At 35.4% G+C, this 27609-nt stretch overlaps 1 protein-coding gene across 5 annotated transcripts in view; it reads right to left on the bottom strand.

The window, feature by feature from the left end:
* Positions 1-27609, bottom strand: part of Slit2 (slit guidance ligand 2) — a 346124-nt gene that overhangs the window by 80685 nt on the left and 237830 nt on the right. For 3 of the 5 annotated variants that reach the window (XM_052734901.1, XM_052734905.1, XM_052734903.1), the window contains 7 exons: positions 17527-17598; positions 17024-17095; positions 9710-9781; positions 6030-6173; positions 5755-5918; positions 4843-4866; positions 1355-1505 (listed from right to left, as the gene is read on the bottom strand). In XM_052734901.1, coding sequence (XP_052590861.1) covers positions 1355-1505; positions 4843-4866; positions 5755-5918; positions 6030-6173; positions 9710-9781; positions 17024-17095; positions 17527-17598 — 699 coding nt within the window. The remainder of the gene's footprint in view (positions 1-1354; positions 1506-4842; positions 4867-5754; positions 5919-6029; positions 6174-9709; positions 9782-17023; positions 17096-17526; positions 17599-27609) is intronic. The other 2 variants (XM_052734902.1, XM_052734904.1) reach the window with 1 other exon arrangement.

The raw sequence follows: 27609 nt of genomic DNA, 5'->3' as shown, positions 1-27609 counted from the left end.
ATTCACTGTCAGTATATGACTAGTAAAAATTCTGAATCTAAATCCTTTACTGAGTGCATGCTTTGCAAACACGTTTCTCTTAAGTATTCATTTTATATGCATTATTTTAAAAATATCAAACTTTTAAAACATACAGAATTTTTTCTGAATCTTACATTACAAACTAGGTTGTAGTAGAATTATTGATTGGAGAATAAACTCATTTAACTAATTGTCATGCTCAATATAATATCACGTGTATGCAGCATTATCAGAAACAAACTAAAGTCCGCACAGAGCCACACAGAATGGAATTCAGGGATCTTGCTACATATTCTCTGAATTTCTGAAAATTGAGTTAGTGAATATACCATTAAACAGTGGGTGTATAAAAGAAATCACCACCACCACAAAGAAACTAGTTTCTATCAACCCTGTGAAAGACATTATTTCTAATTATCCAAACTGCTTTGAATTCATTACATAACAGGCATGGGTATAGATACAGTGGGACAGAAATGCTAACGCACAATCCCCGAAGTCAAGAGGCTGCAATCTAGTTGAAGACAGAAGGATTATGCATACACACCGAGACAATCAACTTTGGAAAGCAATAAATGACAAATACCAGATGGTGCAATAAATAAACACAGCTAAGATGTTCAGAAAATGATTAGATTTCACTAGTGTCTTCATGGGTCTTGGAAAACTAACACTGTACACTTTCCTTTTATAACCAGGAAAGGTAAACTGCACATGAGCATAGTATCTGCCAATAGTTCTGAAATTACATTTTTTTCATACTCTGGATCCTATGGTAAATTAGTAAATATAAATTTGATCATGTTTTAGTTTTCAGCTTTCCCTAATCTGCTATTCACTGTTTATAAACAAATAAACAGCAAACAACTATTATGTACCCTTCAACTGGCAATCACTGAGTCCTTTCACTTATAACAGAGAAGTAGTCAATGAATCCCACAATAGATTTTTGTGAGTAAGTGTCAAATTATTTTGTTTGGCTGTTTTAAGAATTAAATGTCTTGCAAATTTATGAAGTGCTTGTAAATGTTCTGCCATAGTGAATATCTAATAATAACCAGATATTCCTGTTATTGTAAACATTAGTAAATGATGACTGAATTTTGAGAGATAATTTGATTTTTCAGTTATAGCTCTGCCTTAAAATTGAACTAAGATAGTTTTGAACATATTCTTGAACAAAGAAGAGGGCCTCTCAATTCAGCATGTATTAATTAAGTGAATTCGATTATTGAGAATTAAAATGTCATGACAAAAATCCCAATGTTTTCATACAGTCTCTTTTGGTCCCTTGCTCCCTCCCAGCCAGGATTTTGTAGTCGGATGAACTTACAGCTCTGCTGTGTACTGGGGAATATGGTCTGGGATTTTGTTGAGTTTTTGATTGGAGCAATCTACAGTGGTCCCTTCACAGCGACACTTTTCAGGACAAGCCAAGTCTGCAAAGCAGTCTCCACTTAATTTTGATCGATAATCTTCTGTGCCTATTGAGGATTCAAGCCAAAAATAAGATTCTGAGTCTGAATGCTAGAATAGCCATGAATATATAGGAAGAAAAATATAGGATAACTATAGATTATGCAGCAGGGAGATAACTGAGGGCATTTTGGTCAATGGGTGTCAGGAGAGGATTAATAGAAAGGCTTGGAATTTTCTGGAAAAAAGAGTGACCAGATTCACACGACAGGAAAACATTAATAAAGTTGAGCTTTTCACAGCTGTACTTTCTGCTGATCCGGTTCTGAGCCATGCTAGTCTATGTCACAGCTAATCACACAATGGCTATAAATTGTTAAATTTTTATTTATTTTTTTTTCTGAGTCAAAAATTGAAAACATCTCTTGTAATAAACATACTCCTGTATATTATTGTAAAGTAGGGCTTTTAAGGAAAATCATATACTTAGGTTTTAAATTTTTCTATGGACTTTGTTATTCTCTCCCTCTCACATAATCTTCAGAAACACCCCCAAAAGCCCTCTTTTTTTTTTCATTTTGACTCTATAAAAAAGACAAGTAAGAACTGCCTTGAGCCTCAGCAGCTTGCCATGCTGTAGAAAGCTGCGTGACGTTCCATGGTGCTTGACGGAACCATGTTTTACTCATACCTCGCAACCACATGGTTAGATCAAGCACAACAGAAAATCTCGCTACATTATCACTACACCAACCACTAGGCCAGAGGGAAGACCGAGAGGAAAGACGAAGGGAGGAGAAAAGCTACGGACGGTCTGGAAGCATCATACTGTTCACATGACATGCATTCTTCCCGTAGAATGTGTATGATCATTGTGAGCGCATAACTACCGAAGGGTGCCTGGAAACACAAAGAAGGGGCTATATGGAAAGGTGCCTCCCGAGTTCCTCAGAACTGCAGAGTGGAAATCACAGCTTTCGGGAAGAACATCCAGGAAGAAGTTGAAGGTAAGCTACAAGGACAACAGAGACGCTCAAGAGATCTGTGGTTTCTTCATGGAAAACAGGCGGAAAACATCAAGACTAGAAGAAGGTACATCAGGGACTGAAAAGAGGGTATGTTACATTTCAGATGAGACACTTTTACTTACAGGCCAAATGGTGAATTCCTGCAAAAGAAGAGATCACCAACAAGGAAAGAAAGACAGAATCATCCTATTTAAGGTTATAGACACATGTATATCAATCTATGTTCTCTTCCTTGTTTCTTTACTATGACAGTCATGGGGTGGCACTGTGTCGTTTGCCGTGCTTTGCAAAGTTCATAGCACCTTTGAAGTATCACGGTTTACAGAAAATGCAATGGCTTAAAAGATGTGCAGTAAAAATTAAATGCTCGTGGGTTCCTTTAACAGCTGAATTGGCTGCAAGACGGATTTTCTATTGTATTATTACCGGAATGTTTAGAATGCCATACAGAAGAGCAATCGAGGAATGCACATATAAAATGAATGAAAAGCCAATGATGGAAAGTTACAAGGACTATAGATAGAATCTATGAATTAATAGTTAAGGGGTAGGTCACATGCTTCTGAATGACCTCCAAGTTTTAAGGCTTATTACTTGGTGGGAACATAATCAGAATCCCAACAAAAAATTTGAAATGCCAAATATAACAATGTATGTGTCACATTCCATTATAGAAATAAGTGCCATTCTATTTATTGACGAATCTGGCTTTTTTCCTGTCTTCGGAGATTACTCCATATGAAAGCTAACAGTATTCTGATAACAGTATCGATAATAGGTTCACTGACTGCATTTCTAAAATTTAGAGTCAATACCATGGTAATCAACAATTCTTATTTTAAAACCATTTATTAGGTAGACACAAATCTTAAATAGTGTTTGAGATGGAAAAAGAGCATAATGAGAAACAAGTAATCTATGTGCCACAGCTTCTATAAGTTATTTTAAAATATAAACTGAATTATCAAACCTTGAGGATTAAGACATAATCTTTCATATAGAAGTTATATTCTAAAACAGATCTGGGCTCCTATCTTCTAGCAAAAGCAGAAAACGTTAACTATCACAGCAACATGATTTTTTTGTATTACATTGACTTATACTGGTATTTTTGTATCTAAATTATTAAGAAGCTGAATGGAATAATTTGGTAATTATTAGGTGAATTGCCACCTAGTAATTGGGATTCAAATCATACTGGTATGCTATGCACAGTTTGGTTTTCAGAGTATTCCTTTTTTTTTTCCAGTTAAGTCTCAATTGTTAGGTAACTTTGCACTTAGTTGGCTAAAAATAACAAAATTCATACATTGATGATGAAGACTAATCAACTGATCTTTTCAGCACATTACTGGTTATACATGAAGACACAATATGTAGACTATTGAGCATTGAAATTCAAATTAATCAATATAATTATACCTATTAAATATATACAATTGATTAAATGATAGGAGTCAGTAATAAATGCATCCTTAAAATCAAGGCCAATCAGTACTTTATCTATATTTTAATATATAGTGTTTGAAGCAAACAATCAAGAGGCATTTGCAGAGTTGGCAGGCAAGACCAAAGTAAGTAAAGGGCACCCTTTAAAGAGCTAGCTCTACACTCATCAGTGTGAGGGGTTCCCTGGAAGCAAAGGGATGAAACATTACAATTGCATCTTTAGAAACATGGTCTCCTTCTGCTTAGATTATTCAAGGCATTTTGTGCCCATTAGCTGTTAATGACTTCAAGATGGATGTGAATATCCCTTTGGTAAAGAAATAATCCGACTCCAGACAGGCAAGAACGTACAATTACAAATAAATTAATAATTAAAAAAACAAGTGCAGCTAAGTCAGCATAAAACAGCTGTTTTATATTTAAAAAAGAATGAATGTAAGCAGAAATAGTTTTTTCAAACCCAGAAGCTTTTAAAAAGTAAGTTTTTTTTCCTGAAAATGCAGTTCTGCATATTTATACCTGATTTTATATAGAACTAGCTCTTTGACAATAGAGAGACTGCTGTCTTTAAAACTAGCCTAGTAAGCTACATTTTAAAAACAGGCTGAAAGATTAGAGAGAGAGAGAAAAAAACATGATTTAAGTAGTAAGTCATAGGTTCAAACATTTTGGCTACTGTGAAAAACTGCAGATAATGTGCAAAGGAGAAAAGGAAGAAGGTGGATTGTTTTTTTAAATAAGAGTTCAAAATCAGAAGCTGCATGCAGAGGTGGGGCTTTCAGGGTACAGCTACAAGTGATCTATGCATAAGGCCCTCTATCTATGGAGTGTTCACTGTACTTCCCAAAGCATGCACATCAATGTTTAGAAGCTATATAAGTCAAGGAAAGGGTGTCTGCAGTTAGTCCTACCACCAAGCAAAACCTACCTGGAATGAAATACTGTTCTTTAGCTAAATAAAAAAAAGAGAGAAAAAAATAGAAGATGTACCTGAATGTCAGCAAGCAGAGATATGAGTTATATTAGATTAAGAATGGGCTAAAGTTACTACAGATAACTAAGTGACAAAGCATATTCACAGAACTAAAACAATACACAGTGAGTGATAAACTTATAAAGATGGACAATAACAAATCGAGTTTTTACATTAGATGTTTAGCATGAATTAACTACACAATGGTTAATGTGCCCAGAAGAGTTAGGTAGCACACTCCCCAGATGATAGTGAATGTTTCCTACCATCAGAACACATATAACAGTAGACCAACGTGAACAATGATTCCCACTTAACAGTTACGCAATGATTTGTGTTGGGTAAATGCAGTATTTCCCAACTGTGAAAAGATAGTCTCAAAAAAAAAAATTTGGCTTCCCAGTGTATCCAAGAAAGAAAGGAGGCATCAGGAAACTCCTACCCTCTACTTCTGAAAAAAAAAAAAATAAAACCACGTAATCAAGTCTTATTTTGGATTCTGAATAAATGAAAGCATGTCTGACAATTTGATGCTGGTCACTAGAGACTGGTACAACAACCAGGAGGAGTAACACCACTTTTAAGCAGCATTTCCAGTTATCTGAAAGGTCCTGTTTACATCTGAACCCTAAGGGCATACACACTATGAGGGATCCAGGCATCATTTCATTGATTAGTATTCATTTTTCTGGTTATATTATTTGGGTTGTGGCTACATTTCTCCCACTTTCCTCCTCCCCAGATAGAAGGGAAAAAAATGAGATTGTACAATGCTTGGTAATCAGCTGAAGACAGTTGCTGTTGCTAATTCTCAAGTAGCCATAGCTTTTGGTCCTAAGGGAAATGTCTCATGAACTGAGAAATTACCTGAACAACGGAATTTCTTGCTTTTGATCTGTCCAATTCTTTTGTTAGCCAGGCGGCGGGGGCTGGTGCAACGGGCACCGCTGGTCTCAATTGGGTTGGTGTGGAGATAATCCGCTAGCCACTTGAGATGGCAGTCACAAATGAAAGGGTTCTGGGCCAAATGCCTTTCAGAAACACAGCAGAGGAGTTTTATACATGATTTGCTTACGACTTGCCTCTCACACTCACATTGAAAGTAATCATCATTATACTCGGTAAAAGTTGTGAATACATACATAGTTTGGATGGCTCTGAGAGCTGAGAAGGTGCCCTTGGCAACAGTCTGAAGCTTGTTGTCATATAAGGAGAGTAGGTTCAAGTTGTGCAGATCCTGAAAAGCATCTACCCGAAGGCAATTTATCTTGTTGGCATTCAATAATCTGTTTGATCAAACAGTCATAAAATTAAAGTGTAGCATCTCATTAACTCACCTGTAATATAGCCCTTCTGTAGGAAACCCAATCAAGAGAAATGCATTTAATTTTAAAACTAATGTTGTAAATTTAATAATAATGTAGGAACTATGAATGGGAGATTGGAGGATTACATTAAAAAACAAGAGTCAAATGGTGAAATGAACTGAAATCGAGTGGTTCAATAAAAATGATCAAAAGACTGTAAAGGATAACTTAGAGGTAAAACCATAGACAAAGGTAGGTGAGGCCTAGCTGCTGTTGTCAAGAGCAAACTAAAAATAATTTAAATGATTATTAGTGTCTCCAGTCACTTTAGAAGGTCAGTCTCCTTCTCAAACAGCAACCAGAGTGGTCCTTCACAACATACCCCCCAGGACCATGCAATAACTCTGGTCTGAGTAAAAGTCTAGACAGTGAACATCCTTCAGAATTAATGTCCAAAAGGGTCTTTAGCTCACTCTTGGGACGCCACGACCTCACTCAGGACCCCCCGTCCCACTGTGGCTACTCGAGCTGACACTTTGCTCTTTTCCATTATGATCAGATTCGTTGTCCTCTATTCAGAAATGTCTCCCAGATGTGTGGCTTGCTGGTCACATTGCTTTTCTGGATTCTGCTAAACATCAACATGATCCTCTTCAACCCTACACTGCCTCACATATTTTCTGGGTTTCTGCCTCTTTCCAATCCCTAATTCTTTCCATTCATTATATTCAGTCTATTTTTTTCTATTTTTCTAACTTTTATCTATCTATCTATATATGTACATATACATATATATGTATCTTTGTATCATATATGTCATATATACATACATATCACACATTTACATTTATGATTATATATATTATATATATATATATATTATATATATATAAAGTAATGTCTTTTTGTTGTTAATGACTGTCATTTGTGCCCAGAATGTTGTGGGTATTTTTTAGTTTGTTCTCTCATAGCTTACACACCTCTAGTATATACTACATGCTCAAATATATCGGCTGTCACATGACTACCTGATAACTCTCCTGGATAGGAAAGTTACACAATTACATTTAAGGCTCTAACACAATATCCTACATTCTCACTCTTCCCTAGGTTACATTAACATACTGTGAAAGTGTGCTTTAGAGATCATCCACTGGTGGGCATCATTCATGTAGGTTAAATACGATGGTTATATGTGACTGTGTCTTACCACTGGTGCTATAAATTTTTTTCCATATAATTTCTACTTCGGCATAGGCTGCCCTCTCTACGACTTCCTAAGCACAGTAGGTAATGCTACATGGTCTCATTACCTGTTTCAAGCTGAGTGGCACATTCCTCTAAATACAGCTTAGCCATCTTTGTGGTACTTGTTTAATGTTCTGTCTCTACCTTTTTTATTTTATTTAGAGACTTAAACCATTATAATAGCTCAAAATTACCTGCTATGTGGTTTGAGTAATTCTCATTGTGTAACATAATGAATATGTTTTCTTATTGACAATGAATGTTTACAGCTAACGAATGTTTGGCTTTCACTTTTTTACATTCTTTATAAATATGTGAGACTGTGCTCTTCTCCTGATATTCCTGTTTTCTGTACTTTGTGTTCACCCATCAGGAGCTGAAGTTTTAGGTTTCTTTATGGTGCATCTAAAATTTTCCTGAAAGCCCTGGACTTTTTTTTTTTAATTCGGGGTTGATGGGTTCAAGAAATACATACTGTCCCAATCTTGACAGCAATACAAGCAATGCTGGTAATGTTACTTAATTATATGCTGACTGAATAAAGGAGTTGGAGAATAAATATTTAAGGATGAGGATGTTGAAAGCAGTTGTTTCTGTAAGAGGTCAGTGCTCATTCTAAAACAGCACGATGTGAAGACTAAAGACAAACCAGCTGTTATTTCCTTAACTTGCTGCTTCTTCCTATCACCCACCTGTTGGTAGGAAGCAAAGCTAAGAACCTTCCACTTCATAATGCTCTTGTATATTTGCAAAAAGATTGGGATAACCTATTTTTTAAATCCTGGAAGGCTGAAGAATGGGCCATCCTTGGGAGCTGGGAGATGGGATATTAAAAACAGTCGTTTTATAACTAAGGTTTTCTTACATGCAGATCTCTGTGCTTTACTCACACACGTGTTACAGTAACCATAAGTACCTGAGTTTTGAGTGTTAAGGATAAACAGCGCAATGATGATAAAAACAAATGAGGATACTGGGCATGGAGTGTGCTCTTGGAAAATGAGGATGTAATCAATGTGGTAGCAATATTTGGCTATAGTATTATATTATATTATATCTATAATATGCAAAACATTTGTGGTATATAATATATATAATCATTTTATTAAATAAAATATTGAAAAATTAATTTCAAAGAGTTAGAACCTTTAAATGATCATTTAGCTCACAAGAGCATTATGTACCATTACTTACTAATGTATGTATCATAAATTGAGCAGATTATATAGTGCCAAGAAGAAATGAATGATACACACAGTAATTTTTCTTTTAACAATTTAGCTTTTTGCATATTTGTATTTGGATGCGATTCAAACTACAGTCATAAAGAATGGCGAAAAGAGTTTAACATAAGTATACTTGTGTATAATAGTGACAACAAGTTTCTCAAGTAAGGAATAACAGCTGCATTAAGGAAGGTTCTGGGGTTACTAGTAAGTTTTGAATCAATCACCCAGGTGCCAATGAATGAATACTATTGAAAGAGAGAACAGTATTCCAAAATTAAGAATTCTGAGAGAGACTGGGTGTGAGCAAGGTGAGGAAAAGCATCAAATCATGATAATCTTCATATTGAAAGATTCCAGAGTAGGGTCTGCCATAATGAGGTTGCTAAGTAGTGGATGTCACAGACTAAATTTAACCCTTACACTGCCTTCCTACACTTTCTGTTTTTAACAAACTTAATTTACAAATGATCAGGCACTAAGATACATGGCATCAAAATCTGGTACCTATACAAAGAGTGAATTTTTCTTTAAATGTAAACGAGGAGCAGCTCTAGTCTATGCAGTGTAGTCTTCAATGCAATGGAGGGAGGCAGAGTCACCTCAGTAAAGATCAATCGGAGACTGTTGCCTTGGCCATGTGTCTCACTGTACTTATGCCTGTGGTTGCAGAAGGTAGTCTGGATTTTACTGTTAGATCTTCTGTGCTGAGTGGATTGTAACTACATCCCATCTTTATGGTTCCATCCTAGCTGCTGGTAACATCAGAAATGAGAGGTTTTATGGGATGCACACCTCTCCGCAAAGGGGCAGCCAGAACACAATCATTCATTTTATTGTGGAAAGGAACATTCTTGGACAGTTCTAAAGAGTTTTGTGTTCACATAAATAGCTATTATCAATTTTATCACTGCTTCATTAATCATATTTATCTCATTAAGTTGGACCATTTTGGGCTGAAGCCTCCAGATAATAAAGAGATGATGTATTAAAAAAACGTTTATATTAAGTTCCACAGATCCATAGCCATGGAATACTTACAGTAGTTGTAAGGAAAATAGTCCTTCAAATAAACTTTTTGGGAGTTCTGTGATTTTGTTTCCATACAAGACACTGAAAAAATTATAGAAAAAATTAGAACCAAACAAGTCTATCTAGTTTACCCACACACATACACACACACACACACACACACACACACACACACACACACACACAAACACACACACACACACACACACACACACACACACAAACACACGCATGCACTTAGGGAGATTAGTAGGCATTTAATATAGCATCCAAGTGAAATAATTGTCTGATTATGGATAATATACAAGCTTACAGTACATAATTTGGACTGCATCAAAAACAAAACAATTCACAGTTTATTTGATCTTTTGTGAAAACAGTCCTTGTCAAACTGTAGTGTTTTCTGCATAGAACATCCCCACACATGTGCATGCACATATTTTGTAGGCAATCAAAGCACAGTATATGTAGCAAATAATATCAGTATAGAATCTACTGCCCACTAAGAGTGATTTCATGCTTAAAGTACTGGTATATAAGAAGCAACCCATAAAGGGCAGGAGCTTAAAATATAAAAGGTATAATTTGTATGTTGAGGAACATAACATCTGAGAAAATAATGATTACGGATATGAATTAAAAGCATTTCAAGTGTGTATTTCCCATCCATCAAGTGTGAAGATGAATGAACCATCAGGATACTGACTTCAGACTGCACACCAAGTGAAGGTATTAAAGGAAAGGGCTTTACTTAATCAAATCAGTATCTGCCACCTATCAGAGGTGTTACAACAGAGTAAGGTTCTGGTACTGGATTGACAAGTGAAATGATGATAAATTAGTTGAGAATAATGAAGGAATATATTTCTAAGCAGGGTCAAACAACAGTATAAAAAGCAAATGAGTTGAATGGAAATGATTGAGAGATCATGTAAGTATTAAAAATGGGTTCCCAATAATTTCTATTATAGCAACTAGAGTGAAAGAAATATGTGTAGAAGTTAAAAATTATATTCTTAGGAGGCATTTGACTGCATATACAAAAATCATAGACATATTTATGAAAGTTTTAAGGAAATTGCATAAGACACTCTTAGGATGTCTAGTTAAGAAAATAACCCCAGATAACATATTTATATATAAAATTTTAACCATGCATAATTTGAAAGCACAAGAAAATTAAACTCTTATTATTTTGGTTGTGAGCCTAGCTTTTAATGGCTGAGCCATCACAACTCCAGGGAGGCTACCTAGAAAACAGGACCCTAAGAAAGACACAGGGATCGCCCAATGACAGAGAAATGGAAGAGATCTACATGAACAACCTGGACGTGAGTGGGGGTAATGACGGGCAAGGTTCGAGGGAAAGAGAGCTTAGGGGAGTGGGAGATCCCAGCTGGATCAAGAACAGAGAGGGAGAACAAGGAATAAGAGACCATGAAAAATGAAGACCACATGGGAATAGGAAGAAGCAAAGTGCTAGAGAGGTCCCCAGAAATCTACAAAGATATCTCCACAATAGACTATCGGCAATGGTTGAGAGAGTGCCCGAACTGACCTACTCTGGTGATAGGATGGCCAAACACCCTAACTGTCGTGCTAGAAATATCATCCAATGACTGAGGGAAGCAGATGCAAAGATCCACGGCCAGGCTCCAGGCAGAGCTCCAGGAGTCCAATTGGCAAGAAAGAGGAGGGATTGTATGAGCGAGAATTGTTGAGACCAAGATTGGTAAAAGCACAGGGACAAATAGTCAAATTAATGGAAACACATGATCTATGAACCAATAGCTGAGGAGCCCCTAACTGGATCAGGCCCCCTGGATCAGGCCTGCCCTGGAGGAGATAGGAATGGGGGATGGGCTAGGGGGAAGGTGGGGGGGAGGGAGGAGGACAGGGGAATCCGTGGATGATATATAAAATTAAATTAAATTATAAAATAATAAAAACATTAAAAAAGAAGATTAAACTCAAATAACTGCCCGAAATATCACAATAATAATTTGTGAATATACACTTTATATGACTAAAAGTTAAAGTTTAAAAGATATTTAGTAACATGGGAGTATTTATAATACAATGTTAGATATTTTATTTTATTTTATTTTTTTTTTTTTTTTGGTTTTTTGAGACAGGGTTTCTCTGTGTAGCTTTGCGCCTTTCCTGGAACTCGCTTTGGAGACTAGGCTGGCCTCGAACTCACAGAGATCCGCCTGGCTCTGCCTCCCGAGTGCTGGGATTAAAGGCGTGCGCCACCACCGCCCGGCTAGATATTTTAAATGCAGGATATTTTATTAATAATATCATGTAAATTTTCTTTAGAAATATAGGCATACAAATTCACAATCAAAGTAGAGAGTGCTTTTTTGTTCGTTTGTTTTTTGCGGCAGGGTTTCTCTGTGTAGCTTTGCGCCTGTCCTGGAACTCACTCTGTAGCCCAGGTTGGCCTCAAACTCACAGAGATCTGCCTGCCTCTGCCTCCGGAGTGCTGGGATTAAAGGTGTGCGCCACCAATGCCTGGCAGTAGAGAGTGCTTTGTCTCCTAGAGGTTATTTGAATCCAGCTACTTTTGTCATATTTGCACATTGCCTATAATAAACATAACTTTAGGTTTGAAAATATATTTGTTGGGAAAATGATAGATGAGTGTCATGGCATACAAAGGAAAAGCTGCAAAATGATTTGTAATAAGCAATTTGCTTCACACGAGTGAATGATTCTGGTGTATGAAGGATGAACACACAGTGGGAAAGAAATTACTAGAGTGAGGGAAATACTGTTTACCTTTTAAGATGTCAGAGAGAGTTGGGATGTATTCCAAAGTAGGAAGAAAACACTCCAAGGAATAAATAAAACGGGGTGCTACATAGTATAGGGAGACAGTCCATTTGTTCAGATGCCAGTGTTACAGCTTTAAAGAGCACATAAAAAGTCACTTACATAGAAAACAGATAGAGCTTTTCTTTAGAGAATCAAACCAATCAATGAGAGAAGAAGTGATTTAATTTTTTAAAAAATCAAAGAACAGAAGGAAAAATGCTGTATTGTCAGAGAGAGAGGGTGAAGTGAGGATCAAGGAACGATGAAAGGCACATGTATGCTTTGAGGTCAAGAATAAAAGAAAGCAGGAGGAGATACAACTGGGCAGATTACTATGACATCAGCTCACAACATTTAACTAAACATCCAACAACAGCCACTGTACCCTTGCATGTGTCAGCAAGTGTGCTAGGCTGTAAGCATGGTACCCACTTCAATTAAATTCAACAAGTAAGTTGTAAATGTCCGTCACTTGCCAACATACAACGGATGTGGCCTAGACGGATGGCTCTTATGTCCAAGGAATATTTCAAAGTATAATTTTGAAAACAAAATTTCGTATCTTTTAATCCACTGATATTTAAACATTAACAAAGATATTCATAAATCATGAGAGTTCCACTTTAAAAAAAATCAAAGGGTGAATCATTTAACAAGCTGTTCACTTGGGAGAAGCGTCTACAGTGGTTTGAGTAGGAGAAATGTCATAAATTTATCATGGAACCATTTTCTTTTCAAAATATCATTTGGGTTGTCAAAGGATCATGTTACAAAATTACTAAATCAATATTGTTAGTATCAGACAGAATGGGAAAATAGCAGTGCAAGGAAGAAATCATGCAGGGACACAGGAAATACACTGGAGAGATGTTCTTCGTATATGGTCTATCAACTGCAAACAATACCAATCAACAAATACTAAATACCCTATGAGTGAGATTTCTTTACCAATGTGCAGCCATATGAGGGCAGGGTGGAGTGTGTTGTGGTGTGTGTGTGTGTGTGTGTGTGTGTGTGTGTGTGTGTGTGTGTGTGTGTGTGTACATGCGGGTATGTGAGTTTCGGCCCAGAGGCCAAGATCAAGTGTCCTCAATCACTTCCACCCCTTAGATTTTGAGTCCTAGGGGCTCACTGAACCATGCCCTCACCCATAGAGTAAAAGGGCTCTTAGGTCAGCACCAGGGATCCTGCTGTGTCTACCTATACAGAGCCTGAATTACAGAGAAAATCACCTTCCTCACATGACAATGGTATGAAAATGGTAGGGGCAGAGAAAGGAGTCAACCTTATCCAAAGCCAAATCAGTGTCAAGAAAATAAGATAAAATATATAAAAATGAGGAAAGACAAGTCATAAAGAATATAAAGTGTGAGGAGGTCAATGAGAATTTGAGCTTTTTTTTTTTTTTCCAATGTTTCATTAGTTACTTGAGAATTTTGTGCAATGCAGTTTGGTCAAATTCGTTGCCCGCCCCCAACCCCGACAGCTCTTCCCAGACCCACTCTCCCTTTTCTCCTGTGTGTCCTCTTTTTTGTTTTAAAAACTTTAAACTCATCTAGTTTAGTTGATGTTGTCTGTGTAGTTTTGGGTGTGTGACCTCCACTGGAGCCAGGTAAAACCACCAGGGGCTGCACACTTAAAGCAAATGGACTCTTGTTCTCCTAGCAGCTATACTTTTTAAATAATTAAGAGAAGTAATTAAAAATAATTAAAATAAAAAAACTGGAAGACATAAATGTCTCCTCTGAAAAGGAAATTGGATCAAATCCAAATATGACTAGTAATACTATGAGTAGTGTCTCTAGTTTTCTTCTTCTTATATACAGTGTGCTTCACAGAGGCACAATTATTTAGATGGGGGACTTTTTTGGTTCTTTGTAACAACACAGGCACCATAAGGAGATTCCTGTTTGTACCACTACCAGCAAAGCTAAGAACGCAAATCTACTTTAAACCTATGGGTTTGGACTGAGGGACAATGAACAACAGCAACAGCTGTTGGTCAGTGTGAAATCTGCCTTGCTGAAAGCTGGCGAAAAATAAAGTTCTTACAGTAGCAAAACATGTAGAATGCAGGAAAATATACAGTCTATTGCGAAAGATTTACTATGGACCAACTGCATCATTAAAGGACATGCTCAAAGAGCTAAACCTACAAATTAAAAACAATGATGTACACTTTAAGAAATATAACAGTGAACAATTTTAAGAAATCAGAGCAATGAGAAAACAAGGGATTAAATGAAAAGGATAGGTTTTCATTGCATGGAAAGCCTGGTAGTGAAATATCCAATACCAGGCAGTAGAGTCAACTGTAGTCCAAGAAAAGACTACAGGAAACTCAAAATCAGCAGTTGAGCATTGTACTGTAGCCTCTACAGAACTTGGGAACGAGGTGATAAAGACACAAAACTACAGTAAGTGAAATAAAAAATATATTTTATTTTATTATATACATGAAATTATGGGAGTATGTGCATGTGAGTGCTGGTGTCTACACTTGGCATGTGTACTGGGAGATAAAACTTGGGTCTTCTACAAGAATAGTACAAGCTGTTGAACACCTAGCCATCCTCCAGCCCTGTCAGTGAATTTTGATAGCTTTCAATGTATGAATTTAAAATGATGAAATTAAGGTGCTCATATGCTAAGGATTTAGGGCATGGACATTCTCTGGAATACTTAAAATCCAGAAACATCCAAACTGATATTCGGTAGGTGAAGAATTTGCCATGGCCATACCTATTCCCTCTAGCACTTTGGTCTTGGCTTCTGTAAAGCCAGCAAGGGGAGACTCTGCTCCCCGTTTCAGAGACAGGATAACTGAGGCACATGTAAATCAGTAACTTGCTCAGCCATTTGCTAGGAAGGGGTGGAGCTAAGACTGAACACAAAACATCACAAGATTAAAGATTTAATATCTAATATTAAAGCTTGGTCCTGTGTTTCTCTGCTTAGCACTTACTTTATAAATATGAAGGGGTGTTTCTGAGTCAGAACAAAACAATAAAGTGATAAAGATAAAAGAAAGCAATGAAATTGCAGATAGGCAGAAAGATAACTATGGGTAAAAGCCCCTGCCGTGCTCTATGCATAACCCAGTGCTTCTGTGACATGAGAGCCAGGAGACAGGAATGTGCAGAAGCTCACAGGCCAGCTAGCCTGAAGTGTCCACTGGCAAAGAAAAGTTGATCTTGTCCTAAACAAATTGGAAGTGGAAATACACCTAAAGCTGTTTCTCTATATAAACATAAATATAAAATTTCAGTATTTTTTCCCCAAGGATAAAATATCATTCAATTAGTGTACGATTTTTAAAAGCTATAGTTCTATCAATACATTTTATATTGTATTAATATGCAGGAGTATAATACACAATGTTATACTAATACACAATAAGTGTTAATGTTAATAATATTTAAAGATTTTGTAAATACTAAGAATGGCCCTCAAATTTTTATACAAATCATGCCCAGTCTTCTCAAAAACATGATAATATTTTGGTAATTAAATACCAATTTTAAAATGTTTTAGTTCTTTAATGGAAATTCTGTAGAGGTATTTGACATCATATTGTTTAAAATATTTCACACCTTCAGTAGATGTATTAATCAAATTAATAAAAACATATACTTGATGTTTCCAGAAAGATCTTAAAAAGTGAGGTATATAAAAGAAACTTGTGTAAACAGATTTTGTTCAACTTATGGAAAGATACTGTAGCATAGGAGGAAGGAGGGATTGATTCCAGAAACTCAAGAAGCTGGCCATAATTTACACCCATGGAAACCATTATTAAGTAAGTTAGCCAGACCCTACACTCAAATTATAAAATAATTAAAGCTGATTTCACTTGATATAATTTGAAATGTTTTCATAAGTAAAAAGAATGGTATCCTTTAGTAACTTATTTTAGACTGACTCAAACTTGCATTAGCTATCTTCTCGAAAGTCCCCTTGACCTTCATAACTAATGCTTAGTATGAGGCTCTTCCTGGGGAAAATCCTCCTGTGATGAAGGAAGGATGAAATGATGGCTGTACATCTATGCTCACTTATTCTCTATGCTTGACTTTCATCATCCTAAAAGGACCAACACTGTGCTCAGACACATCATACTATAGACTAAGAGACGACAAACCTAGAGTTGTTAGAGCACTTCAAAATAACTCGTCCCCTTATTACATCTGGAAAAAAAAACCAATCTCCCATGGGGCAGCTCTCTTTCTTTTGATAACAAAATTAAAACACACACACACACACACACACACACACACACACACACACACACACACAATCTACCCTAAAAACTGGCTGTTGCTAGTGATAGACATCAGGCCTCTGGAAGATGATGAGATTTACTAATAATAACTGTAGTTAAGGATTCATATCCCATCATAGAAAGACAGGAGGTGTTTTTCCCCCTTAATCTGAAAATTTAAAAACTCTTGGTTGTGGAGAAAATGTTGATTTCCTTCAGAAAAAAAAAATGTGTCTACTCACAGTGAATTCAGAGAACGCAGTCCTTGGAAGGCATCTGGGGCAAGCTCAGAGATCTGATTATTGCTGAGGTCACTACAATCAGAAACAAGGTTTAGGTTAAACAAAATAGGATGCTAGGGATGTTGGGTACAGGAGACAAGGAAAACATGTACAACTTTCAACACAAAACATCAGATAATCCTAATATTTAAAGATGAATCACACACTGTAAAAACAACTACTATCCATTTGCTTAACTTATTAGTAAGGACAGCATGTCTTAATTAGACAATAGCATACCAAAGATGTCATGACCATTTTTGTGGGAATCAATACACTGAATTACAGAGAGCATGAAAAATGATGAGGTTTCACTAACTCAGATTAAAGTGCTATTATACAATGGGCAATCAGACTGTCATTAAGCTGTCAATCTCTTCAATATTCATGCTTGGTTTTTCCTGCATAGTCTTGACCTACATAATTTTAAAAATGACATATCTTGCACAATACTGTTAACTCACATTCTTCTGAGCTTTTTATATGGTGAGAAAGCTCCAGGAGGGATGACCCTGATGGAGTTCTGTTCCAAACGTCTGCAATGAAAATAATAAAAATTAATGTTTAGAAGGAAAAGTAAAAATCTAGACACATTTAATTCAGACATAAGTTTCACATCAAGTAGGGTAGTTAGGTTTTTTCCATGAGGGAACTTTTATTCTTTTCCTCTAAAAATCAGTACTAAAATTAAATGTGCTGCCCTTTAAATGTGAAGCAAGATTGGAATAAAGTAGCACAGTTATGAAACGAAAGTACTAACCCGTCACTGCATGGTCATGGATTCTGCTGGAACCATACACAGAGTAGGAAGCATTTGTAGAAACAAATTCGGTGTATATTTTAATAAACTATAAGTAAATTAAATATACAGAAGACCTGGATTTAGATGTACAATATATTTTAATGATAATTGTAGGTTCAAAAATGAAATTATCATTCTATATTGAATTTTATAGATCCTTTAACTTCTAAAGAAAACACACTATCAGTTGAAGAAACTGGTACAATTCACAAAGTTTTGAAGCCATTTATGAGGCATAGTCTTAAATTCTAAATCTATAAGTTATGGAGAAATCTTCAGTAAACAGTGTCTATCTACTAACTTGATATGTGACCACTATAGTAAAAATCATATCAGAAAAGTGTAGTCAACCACAGGAATATTTTTATGATATGATAAAAATCAGGGTAAAGTCAACTCTCAGACATGATCTACTCTAAGATCCTGCTATTGGAGAAAACTAAGAGATATACAGCCAGCCACTAAACACACAAAGAGGGAGGTTTCAACAAGTCACTTAGTAAATATTTTTGTTCACAACAATAACATTCTCTCAACCTTGTTCTTTCCCATATCAGGACCCAGGAGTCATTTCACAGCCTTTATTTTCAGTTCTGCTCTGGATCCTTGAGATCTCACTTCCGTGAACCACTAGGGTAGGGTTTAGATATTGAGAGTTGCTGGTGAAAGATTGAGGCTTCCAGAAGGGAAAATCCAGAGCGTAGTTGTCCTCTATTTGGGGAATAGCCCTAGAAGCCACCCCACTGACATCATAATTTCAACTTCAAGATGTACCTCCTTTTTATCATTTTTAACTTCTTTGGCTTTTGTAGACTTGGAGGTAAGCAGAAAATTTCCTCTCTGTATTACCTCCCTACAAGTCTCAGGAAATTCTTCTATATTAAATTCTTATATTAAACTACTTGGAATAAATAATATTTTGCTGTCTATATTTAAAAATATATACACATGTGTACTCATAAAATATATATGTACATGTGTTCATATGCATATATACATGTGCATGCATGTTTTCATATATACACATATGTATATAGGTATATGGACAATACATATAAATGCATATACATTTTTATGTTTGCATATTTTCTCTTTATTAGGCTGTTGGCTTCATGGCAGATTTATCTCAGAAGACAGGAAACCATCTATATTAATAAATATGAATGTGAGAGCAGGGGAGAAAGTTCTCCACTGTGCAAACATGAGAATCTGAGTTTTATCTCTAGCAGCTATGTAAACAGTGGTGGCATATGTATTCCACCCCAAGGCTGGAGCAGGAGAGATCGCTGGGACACCCCAAGTTCTTATTGACCAGGTATTTTAGTTGAACCTTGAATTCCAGATTGATTAATTATGTCTCAGAAAATAAGGAGTGGGCCAGGGGCTGGGAAGATTCCTCAGTGATACAGTTTGTATACTGCTTTTGAAGAGGACCTGTGTTGGCTTCCCAGTACCCATGTCAGAGGGCTCACAAATGTTTATCACTCAATCTCCAGGGATCTGATGCCTCCTTGTGGATTCTGTGGGCACATGCATTAACACCTGCACATACCTGCTACATATACACATAAATAAAAATAGAGTAAATATTAAATAAGTGGTGAGTGACTGACAATGGCATATGATGTGAAGTGCTTGCTAGCTTACACACACACACACACACACACACACACACACACACACACACACACACACAATGTTTAGCATTTGAATTATTTGTCTGGGTCTTAAGAAAACATATTTTTTCACAGGCTCTAAATACAGCCAAAACTAAGTTATTTTTACTGCAGTAGTGTTCAGTGCCTTTGGCAATGATGCTTTAAAGATCACATTCATTTCAACTTTGATCCATTCTTACAGTTAAATTATAAGAAATTTCAAATTATCAGTCTATGCCAAGGAAACTTTACATATCAGTTAATCACTGGATCATAATAATATAATGATGAAAAGTAAGAATGTTTTTGAGATTTTAGAATGAAAAATTTGTTCATGTAACTTCTCATAATACCATGTGAGACTATTCAAAATAATATAAAGTAATATAAAGGAATCAATAAACATCATTCAGTGACTCATTCTTTATATACAAATTGTGCTATTTGGGGTTGTATAGTGATGAAAAGTATTCTGAACCAATAAATTTATCCAAACTAATTCTATTTTTTAATAGAACTTAAGGTATGTCATGGAAAGCTTAATATTCATCTGTGGCTTTAAAGTTTTAGTACCTATAATACCTAAACAATTGCTAATTATTTCAGTGACAATTAAGTGTGTTTTAACACTTGTTTTCAAAATTATTATTTCCCTTAAAAGTCTGCATAAATATATGCACATGGGTCTATGTAGATGTTCATGCTTGTGCACATGGGGCCATAAGAGAGTGCTGGATCCCTCGGAGATGGAGTTATGGGCATTTGCAGGACACCTTGCTTGCTACATGTGTTCTCCGATTTGATCTCAGGTATTCGTGATTGTCCAGCAAGTACTCTTAACTGCTGGGTCATCTCTCTTGCCCAGAAATACCTGTTGTTAAGGCAAGTTATATTTTATCTATATTTCATTTCACTGAAAATACTCCTGTTTAAATCAATCACAACACAATTATGAATGATAATATAATTTTTTATAAATGGACTATCAATGTTATAAAAGTTATAAAACAAAGTGAATACAGGACAAAACTATATTAGGTTTTACATGGAAATGCAATGCCTCAAATGTAAATAGTGATGTTATCTGTGTTTTTTTTTTTTTATTGTGATGTACCACGATACAAATTCCACATTGAAAACTGCTTCACTTCAAACTTACATCACAGAAAACACTGAACAATGGCACGCTCGAGGGACCTGATGGCTTTTCATATTTGTTTGCTTTCACCGTAGCTATCTAAAAAGGGTATTTTAAAAAGCTTGTACTACTATTTACACTTAGCATCTATTTGGTTTGTTGTTGTTGTTGTTGCTTTTTATCACACTGTCTCAAAAGTCCATTAAGGATCAACATGATTTTATTCCTCCATCTAAAAGAATGAATCTCACATGAGAAGACATGCTACCAGTGACAGACACAAGGTAAACTTCAAAACACTTCATTTTCATTTCAGTCATACTTAATGGACTAACAATGTACTTCCCTTAAACTATTAGCTTTGTTGAGTAAAATGCTCCTTTTTACTTTAAAAGAACTTTAGAATAAATTTGATAAACTAAACAACATTCACCTCTAATGGTGTCCCCATAAGAAAAAAGAGAAAAAAGCCTTTGACCAGATGATATAAATGACAAAGAAAAATGTCAGCATTTTCAGGTTAAGAAAAAGGCAGACTATATTTACATTTCTTAACTCTGTTGGTTTCTGATCTCTGCTTATTAGCATAGAATCTGCTGAATTTCAAAGAGTGCACATTTGAGTCCATTGGTCTATGAAGAATCTAATTAAAAACATTTCAAGATTATGGAAACAGATAGTGTAAAGACATAGTTGCAAGATTAGGTTAAAACATACCATAATTAAGAGCTTTCCAAATGTCAGTCCTTCAGAGAATATGCTATGTCATTTTTAGAAAACAAAAACAGATTTAACAAAGTGAATCAGGTAGAAATTCTACACACTGCCTACTGCAAGGACAATTCATTTCATGAAAACTTGCCAGAACCAATTTAACCCCCAGGGTCTATGTGACTGAAACCACACCATTTTATAATTATATTATATACAGATAGACTTACAGCCACGTGTAACTTTTTATTTTATATATTTAGACACTACACTACATCATTCTACATAATATGTGTAATGAAAGAGATGGCTATTATCACTTCCTTAAAATTAAAAGGATATTTTAGTTATCTGATCAGTGAGATGAAATATTTAATTGTATTGCGTGGGGACTAGTCCCAAATGCTCACAAGGAGATTTAACCAATAACAACCTTTCTTCCCTCATCTGACCTAGCCCTGTGTTTTTGTTTCTATTTATGCCATGAATCTCAGCACTTTCATGCTTCCTAATAGCAACTGATCAGAGGAACTTCAGGCTTTATTTCAACGATTAAAAACCAGGAAGACCTGGAAACTGGAGAGCATAGAGCATGGGAACTGTGTATAGGTTTAGCTGTGAACACAGAGAAGTACCACTGTGTCACTTGCTGAGTTGCTGCTCTGTGACATTAAATACTCTGTGGTGATTATGATGAGATGAATGTTAGATACATACATTTTACAAAAAACCACCATGATAGAATATTTAAGAAACTGCCAAACTATTCATGAGATATCAGACAAATTAGTTTAACATTCACTTCTTATCCATCTCTCTCAATTCTTATCCAAGTCGAATTATTCTTTAAAACAATGCGAATGTCATCCACAGGCTCAATATTAAAAAGGCCTTTATAATTGGTCATTATATGGTTTGATATGCATAGATTCAAGACTTTTAAAATATGCATTCTTTGTTGACAAAAGCATGAACTTTGCACTGACACAGAGTTGGATTATATCTGAATCTACTATCATTAGCTTTATGGGCTTTACAGAAGCCATCATTGTTCTGTGAGATTTAACTTCAGTTTTGCAAAATGATGAATAACAGTTACTTGGTAAGAAGTGCAGTATAAATAAAATATATAGCATTTCCTTTTACAAAGGTAAATGAATAAAGATATGATATATACACATATATATGATACAATAAAATGTCTACAAATCCTGGTCATCAACACACATTATTTAAAACAATAAATCTGTCACCTGAAAGGATCTCTAGTGTGAAATTAATATATGGCGGTAAATAATGTTTAAAAATCAATTAGTAATACAGTGCTTTTTCTGATAATTTCATAACTATAATGAACACACGTATACAATTCACATCAAAACCAAAAAAAGCTGGTGATAAGATCTATAATCAGATCTAGTAATGTTTAGCTTTTTCTTTACTCTCTTAGAAACTACAAAAGATTTTTATGATACTAAGTAAGATATTTATTTCAATTGACAGTGCCTGTAACATATAGCCCAGATGCTGATTATACATGGCCATAAAACTGACATGGTTTTGCATTTTCTCCATCTGCTTTTAACATAAATGACAAAAACAGCTGCCAGAGAATGGAACACGGGTTTAATGGGCGAGGGGAGGGAATGCGCAATGACTCTATCTTTGGAAAGTTCAATCAAGTAGTGCAGCCAAGGTAGTCTGGGCACAGTAAACACCAGTATCTGAGGGCAGAAACAAGGTTTCTTTAGACTGGGGAGTCTGTCACCCATTACATGGTAATTTTAAATTCAGTACTTTATACTTACAGAAAGTAACTTTCAACTTTTAACAATGGGTTTATGCTATTGGTTTCCTTCATATGTACCTACTAAAATCAATGAAGCATGCTTTAAACTAAAATATTATTTTTTTCTCATAAACACTGTCATTGGAACTTCCTCTGTTTAATAAATGTCTCCGTAGCTGAGTTATTATTGACCTCTAGGTGCTTGAATTTTGCACATAGCTAACACATTTGTCTGAGTGCTGTATCCATTCTCTTTGATTATCAGCCATTTCTGTCTTGAGATGAGTTGTTCTTGAGAATTATCCATTTCTTTAACCTCATTTGATGCCATTTTAGTAAACATCCCCAAGACACACACTCAACTCCTGTTTCCATATTAGGGAAACAAGCTCTCCATTTGGTTTCTTACTCTAAAGTAATACAAAAATATGTGTGAACATGAACATGTGTATATGTGTCTATATGCACACATCTCCTGAATGAATGTTGAACTGTTTGCATTTAAGAAGAAATGGGGATATGATATAGATATATAGGATATAGATATGATACGATAAAGAGTAACAACTTGTTCAAAATGTTTTACATTGCTATGGGTTTTAGTTTATTGATACAAATTTAAAGTTAATTTTGTTATACTTGTATGTATATTTCTACTCTTGTTTAAAGTATTTTGTTTGTATAACTCATTTGAAATTGTAATGGATAATTAGGAAATACAGATTAATAATTAGTCTTCTATAATAGTCAAACTTATAGTTATGCTAGTTAAGTTTTCTAGGAATACATAGATATAATTCAGTTAGGTAGGTAGTCTTAAAACACCTCAAAGACCTACAGAATATGGCATTTAAAATGTTTTAAAAACTTAGACTTTTCTGAACAGTGAGACATGTCTGTTCCTGGCAGCACTGATTTGCTTCAAAGAGAAAGATGGGCATCAAAGACACTCTTTATGGAGTTTATCTTCTTCTTGACTAAAATAACCATTTGGGCAAGAAACTGCTCTTGCCTGGACTGCTGATAATGTGTTGCATAAACTGGACATACAGGACCCATAGGAAAATGACCACTGAATTTGACAAAACAAGGTGAGATGGTCCTTCAGGTTCCTGTTTCACAGAAGAAACTGCCAGATATTCTAAAGGACACATAGAGAAGCAACTGAGAGACTCTAGGCCTATAGGCTGAAGAAGGATGCCCCAATGTTGCAGAGGAACTTTGGATGACTGTTCAGGTAGCCAGCTGTCTCTGTCATTCTAGATTTTTGGAAGTTGCTTACAATGAACTTCCTGTTTACTTAGGTAATATTATATCCTTCTGGGGTCTTTGATGTAGTTGAAGACTAGATAGTTATAATTTTCCTTGGCTATGATAAAAGACAAGTTAGATATGAAACCTTAGACTCACAAATATAGGATAGATAGAATATTTTCTTTAATTTTGCCAAATACAAATAGACTAGATATTATAACTGCAATTCTTGCTTGATAACTGTACTATTACATGTAATTTTCCTATGCCAAAGCTAAAACCTTCCTTTTTGATTAGACAGAAAAGGGGAAATGCTGTGGGATACTTTTGTACATTGGTTTAATAAAACACTGGTTAACCAGTAGCCAGGGAGGAAGTATAGGTGGGATAAGCAGACTAAAGGAATGCTGGGAAGAGGAAGAACAGAGTCAGGAGTTTCCAGCCAGACACAAAGGAAGCAAGATGTCAAGGCAGAACTGAGAAAAGTTACCAAGCCAAAGGCTAAATATAGATAAGAATTATGGGTTAAATTAAATGTAAAAGTTAGTCAGTGAAAGCCTGAGCTAAAGGCTAAGCAGTTTTAATTAATATAAGCCTCTGTTTGTTTCCTTGGATCTGAGTAGCTGTGGACCATGAGGGACACAGGAAATCTTCTGACTACATCCGAAGGCAAAAATTCACTTAGTGTATAGTCAAATGAATTAAGAGGAAAATGGACTCAGACACACTTAGCAAAATAATGTATTTATGGAGAAAGAGTGAGATTCAAAAAGTCCATAAAATTAAGTTTTCATCTATATGTATATCTCTATCATCTGTTTGTCTGTCTGTGTATCTATCTATCAATCTATCTATCTATCCATCTATCTACCTATCTATCTATCTACCTATGGATCATCTATCATCTATATCTTTATCAATAAAAGGAAATAAAGAAAGAGTCTGTTGTTTTGTTTTAAAATAATAACAAGCCATTTGGATACTTACCATGAATAAAGCCTTGTGTTTTGTCTCAAATTGGCTAATTTTCATTTGTAAATAACTGTCTAACTTCTTAAAATGCATCTCTGAAACGGATTAACCACAAATCCATGAGGTAATTGATTTTTAAAGTAGCAGCTTTGATCCTTCTGAGAATGAATAAATACTTTGGGTCCCATGTATTCTCATTTTTATGTCAGATTTTACAATTTTGAGTCCTGCATTTTGTTTTTATGATGTTAACTGGTTAAGGGAATCAATCATATTAGTGCTAGAGTGACACATTGGGATAACTTCTCATCAGTACCTACTTCCAGGATCGTCTTTATCCTCTTTTGTAGGGTGTGTTGCAAAGACGTGTTTCAGCTCCTTTCTTCCCGAACATTAGGGTGATTTTTACAACAAGCTACTCTATTCCTGCCACTCCCTTGCCTAAACCATTCTCCCATGCAGTACAATTACAGTCCCGCTAACCCTCAAGCTTTAGCTTTGGCTGTGCCTATTGGCAATCACAAACTTTCAGTTTCAGTAAAAACACAGAGCTCTCTCACATTCCCAGGGTTGTTACATGATGTTTCCTTTGTAGAAGAAAACTTCCAGTTTTCCCTACAGAAAAGCACATCCATGTACCTGAAAAGGATGTGATTCTCCCAGGTGGATCAGGTGCTCTGCTCCCCTTGTTCAGAGAAGGGAGTTTATGATTCTCATGAGGCTTTCAATGACTCTGCATAAAGGTTCAACATTCTGCATTGTAAGCTGCCTGAAGGTAGTCAGTGTGTTCTTTCAGACTTAACATCTGACGCAGAGTGGTGAGCATTCATACTGATCAAGTATAAGAAAAGACACTTGTTCATACACATCTTTTTTATAGGTCTACTCACAGACTTTTGGGGATTTTTAAGGGAATCTCCTGGAGTTCCTGGGTTTTATTTTTGTTTGTTTGTTTATTTTGTTATTACACCCATCTCTGTTCTCATATCTCTAATGTTTCCTCTGATTTTCTTATGATTTTAGTAAAATATTTTTCATTTATAAAGAAATGTGACCAAAACCCTTTATGTTTAAAGTGTCATGACCCAGAATCTTTTGTAATTATCTTTATCCTTGTGTTATCCAATTTTACAAGATAATTTTGAGAGTGTTATGTTATATATACATATAATAGGTATAAATACTGCCTTTATATTAGCTTGCTCAATGAATACAACATTATAGTAATATAGAATGTAGAACCAACTTATGCTATAGGCTAGTTGATCTTGTGTGTAGATATAAAATAATAAAACATCTTTAAAATCCAACCTAGTTGTTAGTTACTAAGAAATAGTTTCTTAACATTGTGAACTAAAATAAAATCACCTCACTCTTCAATTCCATAATATTTTCTTCAAGCACAAGAAACTAACTTTACATAGTAAAAATAATTTCTCTGTGAAATTTTTAACTTATTTAAAATTAAGGGAAAGTGTATCTGGAGAAATGACTTAACAGTTAAGTGCAGCTCATGATCTTGCTGAGGACAAGAATTTGGTTTCTGACAACCACTTCAAGCAGTTCACAACCACATATATCTCCATATGACATCTTCTGGTTTCCATGGTTGTCTACGCACATGTGGTATACAATCACACTGACATACACACACACACATAAAAAAAAAGTAGTTTTTTTAAGATTAATAAAAAGTGAAATTATGTGTGATTTATTTACCTTTATGACAAATGACCCAGAAGAAGGGAAAAGAATTGAAGTAATGTTCAAGTTAGTGTGTCCCTCTCCATTACTTATACATCTATTCCCGAGAGCCTTATGTTTTGCTGGACCAGGAAAAGCAGCATACTGACTACAAAGTGCAATTCTTATATATTTCACCTGTCTCATGCGCATGTGTCAAAAAATGTATTTTAATCTTAGAGAACCTACAGTCCATCACCAGAAACCCTGAAGCCATATTCTGAAGCCCTGAAAATTTTAATTCATTACAGCCAACTTTCTCACTGTGGATCTTCTAAAATGGATGGAGTATCTGTATCATGGCTTGAAAACACTAGATGTGATACCAGAATTTGTAAAAGAACAGAGAAGAATGAACTTTTATTCTACAGTAACCTTTCATACCACATTGAAAAGTGTAATACCTCAATATGCTGTCTAAGAAATTACTTCTTAAGATGTGATACACAAAGTATCAATTTGGTATTAATGATTCTTTTC

The sequence above is a fragment of the Peromyscus californicus genome, unplaced genomic scaffold, assembly GCF_007827085.1.
Source record: "Peromyscus californicus insignis strain IS unplaced genomic scaffold, ASM782708v3 Scaffold_13__1_contigs__length_99412109, whole genome shotgun sequence".
Lineage (NCBI taxonomy): Eukaryota > Metazoa > Chordata > Mammalia > Rodentia > Cricetidae > Peromyscus > Peromyscus californicus.
Note: the sequence above shows the minus strand (reverse complement) of the source record. Positions and strands in the feature narration are given on the sequence as shown.